The 14,488-nt window shown below is 43.3% G+C and overlaps 1 protein-coding gene across 8 annotated transcripts in view; it reads left to right on the plus strand.

The window, feature by feature from the left end:
• Window positions 1–14,488, plus strand: part of TNS3 (tensin 3) — a 376,357-nt gene that overhangs the window by 141,695 nt on the left and 220,174 nt on the right. For 6 of the 8 annotated variants that reach the window (XM_074988033.1, XM_074988034.1, XM_074988039.1 and 3 more), the window contains one exon: window positions 12,548–12,586. In XM_074988033.1, the coding sequence (XP_074844134.1) occupies window positions 12,548–12,586 (39 nt within the window). Of the gene's footprint in view, window positions 1–1,472; window positions 1,583–5,606; window positions 5,703–12,547; window positions 12,587–14,488 lie in introns of those variants that run through there. The other 2 variants (XM_074988040.1, XM_074988036.1) reach the window with 2 other exon arrangements.

Consider the following 14,488-nt stretch of genomic DNA (forward strand, 5'->3'; position numbering starts at 1 on the left):
TAGGTGTGCCCACTGCAACAGTGGCAATTGTGGCACTGTTGTTCCTCGTCGATCTTGTAACAGCAAATCTCCTGAGGTTTTAAAAGCAGACCTGAGAGCCTGGGAAATCTCCCCAAAGTCTGAGTCTCAGGCGAAAGACCTGAGATAAGACAGGTCTGCTGTACATCTGGCTTGTTTTTTTTTCTCAAGAAAATTCATTGTTAATTCCTTTGAGGTTTGAAAACTTCCGTGGAATCATTTTCTCCCTTCTTTCCAGAGCCCCTTCTAGTAATGTGTGTAAGATCAGTTTGACTTCTTAAATGAAGCATGTTTTCTCATGAGGATTATACCAAAATAAATAGGTTTGTAATCTAAAAGGGTAGTAGAGTTCACGGTGGAATGTGTACCTAATTAAGCTTTAAAAGGACAGACCTTGTACAAAGGAAGGAGGAGTGGAGGCTTTCAATAAGGATGAATGTAATTGATGGAAAAAAGTGGATTTTTGTTTTGTTTATTCTTTGGAAGGAAGAAAAATCACTACAACCCAAGACATTTTGCAAAAATCTTTGCATTTATTTAACATGTTTTCTCCACTCGTTTTAAACCTTGCATTAACAAACCCTCCCAAAGTCTTTTGTGGGTGTAAATAGGAGTACTGTGTACCCTTCACCCAGATGGGCAAAGTCACAGAGAGGATCAATCTCTTGGCCAAATTCATGCTGGGGTTGGTAGGAGAGTTGGGGTAGATATAAGGGTGTTGGCCTCTAATCACTGTATACTAACCCAAGACCCCATTTTAGGTTCTTGTAAATATTTATTTGACTCCGGACTCCTTGGGGCAAAGCAAATTATCTGAATTTGAGAGCTGGCTGACAAAAAAAAATATTGGTCTGTCATTACATGTCTCTAATTAATTGGCGAGTCCCTCCATTGCTGAACCCAGGATCCCATATAGGTTTTGGGAGCTCTGAAAGTTCCTTCTGTTTTGTTGTTTTCAAATGCCCCTCACAGAGGTAGGTAGCAAATGGCACCCTCATATATGCCTTCTGAGAGAAGTGTAAGTAGACTTTGGTTTATGTAGCAAGAAACTTTTTTTCCTTTCCTTTTGCCACCTGACATGTTCACAGTTTTCTTTTTGGAGGTTGTCAATATAGGTCAAGCGTGTGGCATTGCCAAATCAAACAAGACACTGTTGAGAAAAGCCAGTCTTCCAGGTGGCAGAGAAATGTGAAAAATACATTTTTATTTCTTAGAAAAGCAGCATTCCTGGTTGTTACTGAAGGTTTCTTTTTCCAGATGTGCTGTGATTTCATATTAAACAACTTGTTTCATTGCTTTATGGGTGCACTGGGGTTTGTGTGTTTTTAAATGCATTGAAGTATAAAATGCTTTCTGAAGGAATGTAACTTTCCTTTTAAGGTGCTAGCATTGGGCTCTGCTGTGTAATCCCAAATGAGGCAGAAAGGAGTTTTGCTTGTGTCAGGGATGCAGGAGCAGATTCATGGCTAAGAGATCACAATGCTTAATGCCCGTATGTGGTAGTGCTTTCTACTTTCAAAGAGTTCTGTGAACATTGATTAATCCTTCATGACAACTCGCTAAGGTAGGTAAACCTAATATTAGGTTCATTGTATCAGACAGAAAACTGAAGCAGAGAATTCAGTAAGGCCACAGACGTCAATCTTTGCTAAAATTGAGTTTAGAACTCAAGTTTCTGACTGTATTTCCTCTTTCTTTCCTTTCCCTTAGCAAATTTACTATGGAATTAAGCATCACAACATGTAATGTATGAGACTGCATTTATTTGAAAGCCATTCTGATGCGTTTTAGTTTCAAGTAGCTATTTGATGGTGCTGTAAAATGAATAAATAAGTAAACATTTTCTAATTTTACAGACAAAGTCATGGATTCAGACATGTTAAATCTGTTTTAGCCTAATTTTCATTTTGTAAAATTCACTTACTTTCTTTTATTATTTTAAGAATTTAGTGTGTTTAAAATGTCCATAATCTCATTTAGTTTGACGATTCTCTTTAAAATTATAATTTGCTGAGGAGCATTTTCATAGGAAGCGATGAATAGTACAAGTGACTAAAAGTCTGAATGACAGGCCTTTTTTTGCATCTGATCTCTGAGTAACTCCTCTGAGGACTTCTGAAATGTCTCAATTTTTCTTTATTTCATCAGTCAAAATCTAGCTCGCTAGCTAGGTTGCTAGCTATCAAAATTAAACTAGAAATTGTTTGTTATTGCTATACTGAATAACATTTGCTTTGTATACTAGCAATAAACAGTGGAATGAATGATAAGTATGAAGTTTTGGGGGGGAAGGGTGAATTTGTGTAAAACAGCTCTGATATTACATATTATCTATTCTATTAGTAGTTGCTCAGTGTTTCCTGGTAAACACCTTTAGAACACTGAGATACTCAAAATAAAACAAAAACATCTCCGTTCTAAGAAATATGGATCTCTTTGGTTCAGAAATCGGTCGTGCTATGCATTTTTTTTACAAGATGTACTTTCTTCTGCTTATTTTGGGATGCTAACAATGGAATCACAAAGTGTGCAGTTTTTGAAAAGGTAGTCACTGACATATAGCTGTATTACAGCAGATGATACCATTGTTTTCATTCACTCAAGTGAAATGAAACAATCTTTTGCTCATTTAGGCTTTTTCCAGAAATGTGAAGCAATAAACTCCAAGCAAAGGAAATTAATGTGCCTCTGGAGCTGTTAATCCATCAATTAAAAAAAAAAAAGGTTTTGAACCAGTGGTGTCCAGTAGTAATTCAAGGATCGCCTCACTTGTGGTTGTGGTCTTTCCATGTGTGGCACAGCCCCTCCGCCACTCTATAACTCAGTGCCCTTCCCCTTCCCCAGAGCCATGCACCCCCCCCCCCCCGACTGAATGCTCTCCCCTCCCTCACAGACAGGCACCTCCCGCTCTCCCCAACCAGCTTTAACTGAATATGCCAGCAGCTCACCACAGCCCCTGCCGCTGGAGCCACCACTGGAATGGAGGCTGCCAGGCCGGTGGGAGCAAGAGTCGCAGACCCCATGCGGCTCTGGGCCTGGGCCATCGGGGCTGCAGTGGGTCACAGGAGACATGATGGGCTGGAGCCACGCCAGGGCTGCAGAAAGTGCACTGGACTGCAGCTGGGGGGCTGCGCCGGGCTGCAGGAGCCGCACAGCTCAGGGCTGGAGCCATGCCAGCCCATGGGAGTCACACCAGTCTGCACCGGGGCCACAGGAGCCACCTCAGGACAAGAGCCACAGGAGGAGCTGCTGCCACCATGAGCTTGTCCCACCACATGGTGGGGCACATGCGTGGGGGGAGCAGAGGGTGCCCCAGGTGTGCATTTTGCCACACTGCAGTGTCCTGTTCAACACATGTGGCGCATGGCCAACAAACTGGACACCACGGCTTAAACAATCTGTTAACTCTTCATTGAGTGTTGCCAAATCTGGTCTTTTTTGCTGTCATTTCAGCAGAAAGTCAACAGGCTCTTCTTATGTCACTGTAACTCTGTAGGCTTTAGAAGATACAGTACTATCTGTGCCCTATATTTTTAATTCCTTTCACTCTGCCTTGCCCTCCTTTTAAAACAATTACTAATAATAGTAACTGTCGAAATACACGGCTTCAAGTTGCGTGTAACTCACTTTAATGCGAGTTAAGCACAACTTAAAGCTGCTCTGTGGCTGTCAGCCTGCCTACCTGCCACAGCTGCAGGCAGCTAGACAGGCAAAGAACCCCTTCTTGCTGCCTTTCCCCAGCAGCGCTGTTGTCAGGCTGACAGTCGTGTGGGTGGGGGAAGGCAGGAAGAAGCAGCCAGAAAATTGACCAGCCCTGGTGGACTTTTCGGTTTCCCAGGTACCACAAGCGGCAGGGAGGTGTGAACCAAGCAGCAGCCTGGTTCCTGGCTGCCCTGCTCTGGCAGGAACCAGGAAACTGGCTGGATATGAGCTGGTCAGTTTCTGGGGTACCACAAGTAGCAGGGAGCTGAGAACAAGACACTTGGTTCCCATCTACCTGCCACTTGTGGGACCCATGACATGGCTGGTCAGTTTCCTGGGTCCCGCAAGGAATCAGGCAGCAGCATGGTTCTCGTCTTCCCCCACACCCGATGACTTGCGCAAAAATTTAAGTTATGCCACAGTTGCAGGAACATAACCCCCGCATAACTTGAGGGTTTACTGTACATTGAAACATCCTGCCTCTTAATAGGTCAAAGACTTTTTTTTTTCTGAACAATATATTTTGTTTGTATTGTTGCATAGACTTTTAGTTAGCATATGTTCAGAGTCAATGCGCCGCTATAACTAAACTAAACTACGGTGAGCAGATTTTCAAGAGCACTGAATGGTATGTAAGGTTGGAGCTTTAGCTCTGGAGCTGCCTGGCTCGCCCTTTGTGGAGGAATGCTGGTCTTAAAAGGCTGCCCTAGCTGTAGAAGAAGGCACAGCCACAAATTAAGAAAAGATCCAAGTGGAGCACAGGTGAGAGAGTGCAATGTATAAAAGGTAATGGTAGAACATAAATAGCAGCTGTCTGAGCACGTGACACTGTAATACGGTAGAAGAGGGAAGTGTAGTACAACTGTTAGAGAAACAGTAATGTATTTTTTCCCTTGAGTGTGTACTGCTAGAAAGCCAATAAATGACGTTATCAGCTTTTTTTTTTTAATGTTCATATATATGTCATCTGAAGTGAGGGCTGGTTACTGATTACACACTATTACATGGCACTGAGATAATGAAAAACCACCCAAGGTTTCTCAGGGAACGTAAACAAACACTGGAGTCAGAATTTGTTGTTAAATTCTTTGTTAACATATATTGTCAGCACCAGTGCAAGACTTTTCAAAAATAAGGCCATGACTTAGAAAGCTATTTTTTTCTCAGGACAGCACTTAAATATGTGCTTTACATTAAGCACTTGTTTATGTTCCATTGAAGTCAGTAATATTAAAGTTGTCAGTAAATTGAAGGGGTCGAACTTTTCCTTAATTTTGGAGCCTTTTGAATGCACAATATACGTACACTTGTACAAACAGAGAATTGTGCCTAAGCAATAACGTGTTGTTTACCCACAGTTTTTTGCATGTGCAATTTGAGTGTGCAGTAAACCCTCGAGATACGTGCAATCAGGTTGCTCCTGTCTTGGGTTAATGTGACTGCCGCCCTGACAGGAGCATAAAACAGCTTCTGTCAGGGGCAGCAGTCTGACTCTTGCTGCCCCTGTCAGGGACAGCAGCTGCGTGTCAGGCTGCCGTCCCTGACAGGAGCGAGGGAAAACCACTCCTGTCAGGGACAACAACCTGACTCGCAGCTGCTGTCCCTGACAGGAGCAGTTTCCTGTCGGGGCGGCAGCCGTGAGTCAGGCTGTGGCTCCTGAAAGACGGCTGCTTGTGGCGCCTGCCCTCCCAGCTGCGAGGGACGGCACCACAAACAGAGGCTTGTGGCACAGTCCTGAGAAACCGCTCTGCAAGCCTCTGTGTGCCGGACTCCCTAGCTGGGGAGCCTGGCGGGCACACAGCTGCTTGTAGCACTATTTCTCAGAAACTGCACTGCGAGCAGCTGGATGCCCTCCAGCTGGGAGAAGCCAGGGGCTGTGAGGCTGCCCCCCCCGCCGCACTTCCCCAAGCTGCCCACAATGCAACCTCCATGTAAATCGAGGGATTGCTGTATTCTGGGTATGGTTATATGTCCAAATGCCGGTGAGTATATTTTGTAGGCACAGGGTAAGGTGCCTACTTCTGAAAAGTTGACCAAAGTATTTTTATAGTATTAGTGCATAGTAATTCAAGTAAATGTATAGATATTGAAAATCAGGAAAATTCTTTGAAGGCTTATGTCCACTTTCGCTTGAGCAGTGTTTCTCAGCCAGGGTATGTGTGCCCTTGCGGGTACGCCGAGGTCTTCCAGTGGGTACATCAACTCATCTAGATATTTGCCTAGTTTTACAACAGGCTATGTAAAAAAAACACTAGTCGAGTCAGGACAATCAAAAAATTCATTGAGACAATTACTTGTTTCTACTGCTTCATACGCCTTACACTGAAATGTAAGTAGAATATTTCTATTCCAATTCATTTATTTGATAATAAGATGGTAGAAAATCAGCAAGGTTTCACTAGTAGCCTTCTGTGATATTTTTGCATGTTTTTGTAAGTAAGTAGTTTTTAAGTGAGGTGTAAGTTGGTGGCATGCAAAACAAATTTGACTCCTGAAAAGAGTACAGTAATCTGGAAAGGTTGAATGGCACTTGTTTCAGGACCTCCGATTGCCATAGGACAATGTTTCTTAACTCGTGTTACTCATACCCTTAGTGGTACACTGGAGAAGTCTGGGAATTATTATGATTTTTTTTAAGGGGAACTTAATTGAAAAAAAGCGTAAGAAACATTGCATTAGAGAGTGTAATGGGGGTCAGAAATGTGTAAAACAATTGAATATGATAGTGAGCCTGCAGTTACCAGCATTGCAATAATAGATTTGAATAAAATGATTCTGCAACTTTGCTTTCTAGCACTGTAGTTGAAAAAAGCTGCGTTATGTGTTTCTTGAATGGAATAAAAGCATGCTGTGTTCTTCTGTAGATCACTATCATTTTGTAGAGTCAGAAACTTTAAAGCAAGAACTCACTTTCTAAACGTGTTGCTCAGTGGAAAATTTAACACTTTTAAAATGGGAATATGTATACATTCTTTCTCCTGTATGGCATCATTTCTCTGTAATGTGGAAATATATAATTACAACACAGTCTCTATTTTAGCAATAACCTAAATATAGCACTTTCATTCATAGATTTCTAAGTGCTTTACAAAGGAGGTCAGTGCAATTTTCCCAATTTTACGGATGGCATAATTAAAGTACCAGGAGGTCACCTGATGAACCTGTGTCAGAATTAGAAATAGAACTCAGGTCTCCTTTGTCTTCCATCCTATTCAGTGCCAGCCCATGCTGGCTCCCTGACTAATGTCAGCATGATACTCAGGAAGTTTCCCAAACTGATATTTTGGGGATTGAAGTGGTGTGAAAAATATTACACTAATAAGAGAGATTAAAGGGACACCATCAACTTGAGTAAATTTGGTTCATTTAAAAATAGGTTAGTTGGAAAATAGTTTCAAGTACAACACCTACCTCTAATTTCCATACACATTTTGAGCTTTTATAATCACATTTTCCTGTTTTTCAAAAATGTTTTTCACTTCCCTACTGGTGCTCGAAGGATCCACATAAAAGGCAAAGGAAACAGATCCTTTATAAGGTGCTGTGAAGTGGGCAAAGTAGACAAACTGAGAGGAAAAGGTATAAACTTTGGTGTTGATTGTAGTTTTTACTATAGTTGCCAAAGCACAATTGTAGATAGAAGTCTGATTTTTTTATGGAAGGTGCCCCTTTAAAATGGCAAGTTTATGGGAGACTAAAGGAATGGACAAGCTTTCAGCCAAATTTTGGCTGCTGTAGCACAACTGCACAAGCAATGAGAGGGATAACATTACAGGAAGCCCTTTCCCCACCTTTGGTGCAACGTAGTTGGCAGCGATTATACAGTGTCTTGCTCTCCAGACATGCAGGTAGCCTCTGTTACAGCCTCTTCTCAGGTCCTGGGAGGCGGGATCCCACCCCTGCTCCCGATGTGCCACTGAATGCCTGAAAGGCTGATGTGGGGGCGAACAGGAAGGTCATGGATCCCCTAGGCAGGCTCCCCAGAGAGTTCATTTTTTTCAGCACACTTGGAGGCAGCATGACAGCTGCCAGAACCTGTAGGGAAATGTCTTCCAGCCATCATCAGTCATGCAGTGCACCTCTTCACCTCATCCCTCACAGATGTGGCTGTGAAAGCAGTGGTGAAGCCCTTTGGCATTTGCAGCGCTCCGGCTGTTCTGAGTTGAAGGCGTTACATAAAGTTGTATGAGCCTGTGTGAGTCAGAAAGTGAGGGAGGCAGATGCTGTCTTCACTTCAGACAGCTGGAATCTTAATCTTAACCCTGATAATTTAGTAATATCTTCCATCTGTTTAATATGCTTGCTTTGTTGGACAGAGACAATGAGCAAGTCAGCGGCAACCATGATGAAATCTTCCTCAAAAATGTGTCCATGGATATCACTTAGTCCATAGATTGGAAACTCAGGAGGTCACAAAAAGGCATAAAGCAGTAACAGCCAGCAGCCATTTCCTTGGAGCTAGCTTGGGAGAGTTGGATGTTGGCAGGGCAGTCCTGCAACTTTCTAGGCGTGGGAAAGGTTGAGAGCCACTGACTTAAACTTTTCCCGAGTAAAGAATCAATTAACCAGGTAAACACTGTGCATTTGCACACTGAAGGAGAAGGAGAAACATTAAAGAATGGAAGCTTTGCAGGAGTTAAGAGACCAGAGTGGGCTTTGTTTGATGTAGCCAACTTTGCTTATTTTTACCTGTGTAGTTCACCATCCAGTGTGCACAGGTCTTGATGACCTCTTCCTTCCTCATAGTTACAAGATTGCATAGATTGGATCTTGCTTTTTAAAAGATTGTAATGAATACAATTGTGTAGTGCTCTGGTACATTAAATTTCTTCTGGCATCAGCAGTGCAATGCAGTGGTGCACTGAACTCCTTTGGGTACCCAGCAGGGTGCCAGGTGTATCATGACTCAGAGGTAAATGATCTAGGTCAGTGGTTCCCAACCTGGTGCTCACAAACCCCTGGGGGTCCTCAAGGGTACTTCAAGTGGTCTGTGGAAAAAAAATGAATAAAAATGATCCAAGAAAATAAGCTTTAAATAAATTGCAAAGTAACAATCACTTACGAGTTTTAAATTAAATATCTTCTAATAATGTTAATTGCTGTCTGTGTACATAGCAGCGAGAATTGGCTTTGAATGGGGGCCCATGAACAGTTTGGGGAGGGGAGATTTGGGGGGCCTACCCTAGTGAAAAGGTTGGGAGCCACTGGCATTCGTGTTCTGTTGTTAGGCTGTAGCAGCTCTAACCTTGGTAAATCTCAGTGAGCGCTGAGTGGCATTCAGTAGCCAAAGTAAGATGAACCCAGTTTTCTGTCAATCTTACCTCAGATGCAGACACTTCCCTTGCTCCTTGCACTACTAAATTTCACCCCATTTATCACTTAGGCTGTGTCTACACTACAAACTCATGTCGGAGCTAACTTTGAAGTAAACTGCCACTTGGAAGTAGCATGCAGATCGTCAACACGCTTTCCCTTACTTCGAAGTTAACTCAACTTTGAAGTCCTTACACCAGTCCTGTGAATGGAGTAGTGTCCTACTTCGAAGTTTAACTTCGAAGTAGGGTGTGTGTAGACGCCCAACTTCGAAGTAAGCAACTTTGAAGTTATTTTTGTAGTGCAGACACAGCCTTAGAGACTGATAACAAGAATTTGTGCAATAGGCTGGGGAGGTATCAGTTCCCAGTGTGTAGGAAAAAGTTGTAGGTGTCTTGTTGAACCCTGGATGACTATGAGCTGCCAATATGATAGAACTTTAAAGAGGCTAATGAGTCCCAGGAGGCATCAGGCAAGGTCTGTACAATGTGGACAGGAAGTGCTGGAAACATTACCTACAGCACTGGTGAAATCTTACCTGGAATACAATGTGAAATTCTGGTTTCTCTTGTTGAGAAAGGTGAATCTGAACTGAAACAGCTGCAGAGAAGGGCTGCAGGGATGATCAGAGGAATGGAAAACCTACCTGATGAGAAGAGATTCAAAGAGCTTGGCTTGTTTAGCCTCACCAAACAAAGGCTGAGGAGATAAGATTGCTCTCTATAAATGCATCAGTGGGATAAATACCAGGGAGAGAGAGAGGAGTTATTTAAGTTAAGCATCATTGTTGACACAAGAACAAATGAATATAAACTGGCCATCAGCAAATTTAGGCTTGAAATTAGGTGAAGGTTTCCAACAGCCAAAGGAGTGAAATTCTGGAACAGTTTTCCAAGGTGAGGAGGGGGGGACAAAAATCAAATTGGCTTCAAGACTCCACATGGTAAGTTTATAGTGGGGAAAATATGATGAGACTGCATCCAATGACATGCAGCTGATCGGTGATTGCTAGGGGCAAATATTCCCACTGCCAGTGTTGGGGCACTGGATGGGAACGGTTTTGAGTTAGTATGTTGAATATTTTCCAAGTACGTAGCTGTTGGATCTTAGCAACATGGTCAGGGTTCAACTTCCTGGCTGCAAATATGATCAGGAATTTTCCTCTGGGTAGGACTGGCAGAAATCCTCAGGGCAGGGGAGGCTGGAGATTGTCTTCCCCTGCAGCAAAGGGCATGGGTCACTTGCAGGTTTGAATTAGTGTAAATGGAGGGTTTTCTATGATTTGACGTCTTTTGAGGTCCATTTCAGGAGTGAGTGGATAAAATTTCATGACCTGCCATGTGTGAGAGTTAGGACTAAATTATCATGAATAGTCCCTTCTGGCCTGAAAATCAGTGAGTCTATTTAAGGCATATAACTCACAGGTTTCCAGGTCATGGTCAATATGTCATATGTCTCATTGGGTGCCCCTCTGCATTGTTCAGTAGTTCCTGTGTAGCTCTGAATAGTGATTGGCTCCAGATACTTGATAAGGTCCCCTGTAGTACCAGTCTCTATGTAATTGTTCTTTACAAGAAAAATAACCCCTTCTTTTGGGTCAAACACCTGGCTAGAAGGTACTGAGCCATTCCCCAGTGACTTTGATTCTTTGTCTGCAATAACCTTCCTCCGGTTTCTGCCTAAGTTCCTGAGCTAGCTCCTGGCTCTGTGTCTCTACTCTTTTGTGCTCTGTCTCTTGCCCCTGCATAGTCTTGTGTCCATTATGTAGTGTTTGCTACTCACAGCCTGCTCCACATGTGTCTCTTCACTTTCTTCTCCCTTGGTGGGCTTCCCATTCTGCATGCAGCTCCTCAGCTTCTCTGCAGCCTTCTTCCCTGTTTTGCTCTGAGCATACAATGCAGTAAGCCTGTGTGGAACCCACTATGCAGCTGCTCCAGTAGCCCTCCCGCTCCCCAGCTCTGCTCTCAGCTTGTCACACAACCTCTGCAGCTCATAGTGCTCAGGCCTCCGCCTTCCCGGACAAAGAGGACAGTTTTGGTTCCTCGGTCAGTTTTTTTCCACTCTGCAGGAATCAGGTGCGGTGTGGTAAATATAACCCCAGAATTAAAAGCAGACCTGTTTGTGTAAATTTGTTATTCTGGAAACCATGTAATACTCATCTACTTCTAGAGATCTGACCAGTGCAGTGCCCCAAGGAGCCACCTTGTCCTTGTGAGTGGTTCCCGCCTGGAACAGGGGGCCTAGTGGCTAAACCCACTGGCCAGGGCCAGGGGTGTGGATCGTCAGCCCCACCCGAGAGTCTATGTGATAAGTTTGGGGCATGGCCCTGAGGATCTAGTTCCCCCTTTGGTGGGAGAGGGGTTCCCTGGCAGGGGCTCCCCACTCCCCACTGTAACTGGTGGAGGGTTCAGAGGCCGTGCCCTCCTGTGGCCGACTGGGTGGCAGCTCTGGCTTGGGCCCTGCTGCCTCAGAGCCAGCTCCTGCCTCTTGGCTGATCAGCCTCAAACTGGAATGGCTTCCCTCCCTTTGTACTCCTCCGGGCCTGACACTGGCTGCAGGTGAACCGGGGTGAGGCTGATTGGACCAACAGGCCTTGTTTAACCCCTGCCCTGCCTGGCCTTACTCTTACATCTCCCATTTTGTTCATCGATATGAAAGCCACAAGGAGAGACCGGGAAAGTACCTGGATTAAAAGGCATTAAAAATGTTGGAATTTCCATACAGTATTGCGTTAGTGTGCCATTTAGTCCAGTACTGTGTTTCTAACAGTAGCCCACCTAAGATGAACCCAGTTCTCTATCGGCCCCACCTTAGATGCAGACAGCACCATGTTTCACGTACCAGCACCTTGACTATGTTTGGAAAGTTGGAGGATGATCAGGAATAATGTGTCCCCCTAAATAGAAGGTTTATGGTACATGTACTAGGCGTATAGCCTTTATATTCCTGTAGAAAACAGCTAAAATTGTTTCCCATAGCTGTTAATACAGTCTGACATGGTCATACTGTTCCTGGTTTTCCATCCATTTAAATTACTGAACAAGTCTTGCATAACATGTATAGGGCACATAATCCTTAATCTGAAGTGTTTAAACGTCATTATAAGTGGAGCTGAGGTACCAGTTCAGGTCAAGATGACTTTTGTTTTGAATACTGTAGCAGATCCAAATCTAGATTTCTTTCCTTTGCAGATAAAAAGAGTGTAATCTGTGTTTCCTGACTGGCTGAGTCAGGCCAGGTATGAAAATTGGCCTGTAAATAAGATGGCTTGTTCTTGGCTTGATTTAGAGAGCATTTTCAACTCTCACTGCATTCAGTTGGATTTGAGGCCATTCAGAATCTTCTGGGACTGAACGAAAGAGCAGTCCTGGGGCATTTTAAACACTAACAAAATAATTTATTAGGTGATGAGTTTTTGTGGGACAGACTCACTTCTTCAGTTCTGGAAAATTATGGGACTGAATCCCCAAAGAGAGAAATAACATATTTCTTAATTTTATTCTTTTTATTCCAGGTGGTGAAACCCTGCTTCCTTCCAGTCAACTATGAACTGGTAAGTGAATCTTACTGTATTAATATATATCAAGGGAGAGTGCATGGAAAGGACCAGCAGGACTATTCACATCCACCCAAATCTTTCAGTCATCTACGATTAATGGCATTTGGCCAGCACGAGCAGGTCTGGTGTCCCGACCCTGTATTTGGCAGAAGCTGAGAATGGGCGACAGGATCACTTGGTGATTACCTCCTCTGTTCACTCCCTCTGGGACAGATGGCATTGACCACTGTAGAGTACAGGATACTGGGCTAGATGGATCTTTGGTCTGACCCAGTAAGGCCGTTCTTATGTGTTTGTCACTGTCCTGCTGTGTAAGGTTGGGCAAATCATTTCATGCTTCTATGCTTCAATTTACCCCCCTGTAATAATCTGGGTAAAAAGCACTGTTGAAGTTCCACTTCGCATTTCCTTAAAGTCAAATGTTTAAAGACTGAATCAGTGATTCATTGGCTCAAGCGCTAAAGGCATGAATGAATTGAGTGACAACACTAGGATTTCACCTAGGAATTGTATTTAGGAGGTAATCTACCATTTTGGAGGGCTGCACAATGTTACTATGAAAAAAAAGTATAAAATATTGGAATACAAATCATTGTAATAAAAGAGGATTGGGTGGTACTTTCTTTTGTATTTTTGTGCATTTTGATTCACAGTTGGAAAATTTGAAGTGAAAAAAAAATTCCTAGTTGCCGTGTGTGTTAAAAATGTGAAGTGAACTGAAGGTGTTTCTGACCTACAGACTGTATAACGGGTTACCAACCACTGGCGTGAGGGGGCTGACTGCTCTTGGGGGTGTAGGTTTCCATGAGAAGTCAGTTGCTATATACCAATCTGTGTGAGTGTGTGTGTTCCTCTGATCTATTTGTGTCTTTTTGTGGGCTCTGGAGCCTTTCTAAAATTGCTGGGCAAAGCTGGAAGGTTGAGAGCCAAAGCATGAATACTGTAGCATGTTCTTAGGTGTCATGCAGGCACAATATTCATTGATCCCTTGCTGTGCAGTTGAGGATCAAGACTGTCTCTGAATTCTTGGTTTTCCATTGGTTTTTGTATGTGCCTCCTGTATCATTAGTTTAATATTAATTAGTGATGGCATGAGGGGCCCTTCCATTTGTTGGTGGCACCTCTCATAGGTGCCTTGTCATATGTAGGAAGTCCATGTTGAAATCTGTAAAAATTCTAGGTAGGCACAGTCTTTTGAGTGTCAGATTGATGGCATTTGGAAGGAGGAGACGACAGTGGACAACTGGCTCCCCTTGTTTACACACAGCAAAGTGTTAACAGGAGTGATTTTTTTCTCCTTATAATGGACCTTGCTCATTAAGGTGTCCCATGTGAGATGGATGTGATGGCACTGTCAATCCAACCCACTTGGCCCAGGCAAATGAGGCTAAACTCTGTTTCTTCCATTTGTTCTGGTTGTTAGCAATATTCTTGATTGCTTTGGGGTGCGTTACAACTTAGTTGCAAATTGGGCTTGCTGTGTGAGACTCTCCAGGTAGGTAAAGGAATGGCTTATATGAACTCATTTTCATTCTTTTTTCCCCCTGTGAAAGGGTGAGGGTACTGAGAAGCAGGTGAGAGAACTCCTGAAGTCTACGTGTTTGAATGAAACAATTCATTAGGACAAATATTTCATCCAAGCAAGTCCTGAAAGGACTGTGGAAATACCACAAATAATTTACAGTCTCTCTGAACATTAAAGCAACTGACATACAAACCATTTACTTCTCTACATTTCCACAGAGAAGGGACCTACCTAACTGTCATACCAGCTCAACCTGCTTCTGTTTCAAGTAGTCACTAAAGTGCAGTCTTGGAACAAAAGTAATTGTTACTGGTGTAAAACAGGTAGAGGATTCCATTTTATTTGGATTATGGGAGGTGAATACTCAATGG

This window comes from Carettochelys insculpta, chromosome 2 (genome assembly GCF_033958435.1).
Source record: "Carettochelys insculpta isolate YL-2023 chromosome 2, ASM3395843v1, whole genome shotgun sequence".
Classification (NCBI taxonomy): Eukaryota; Metazoa; Chordata; order Testudines; family Carettochelyidae; genus Carettochelys; species Carettochelys insculpta.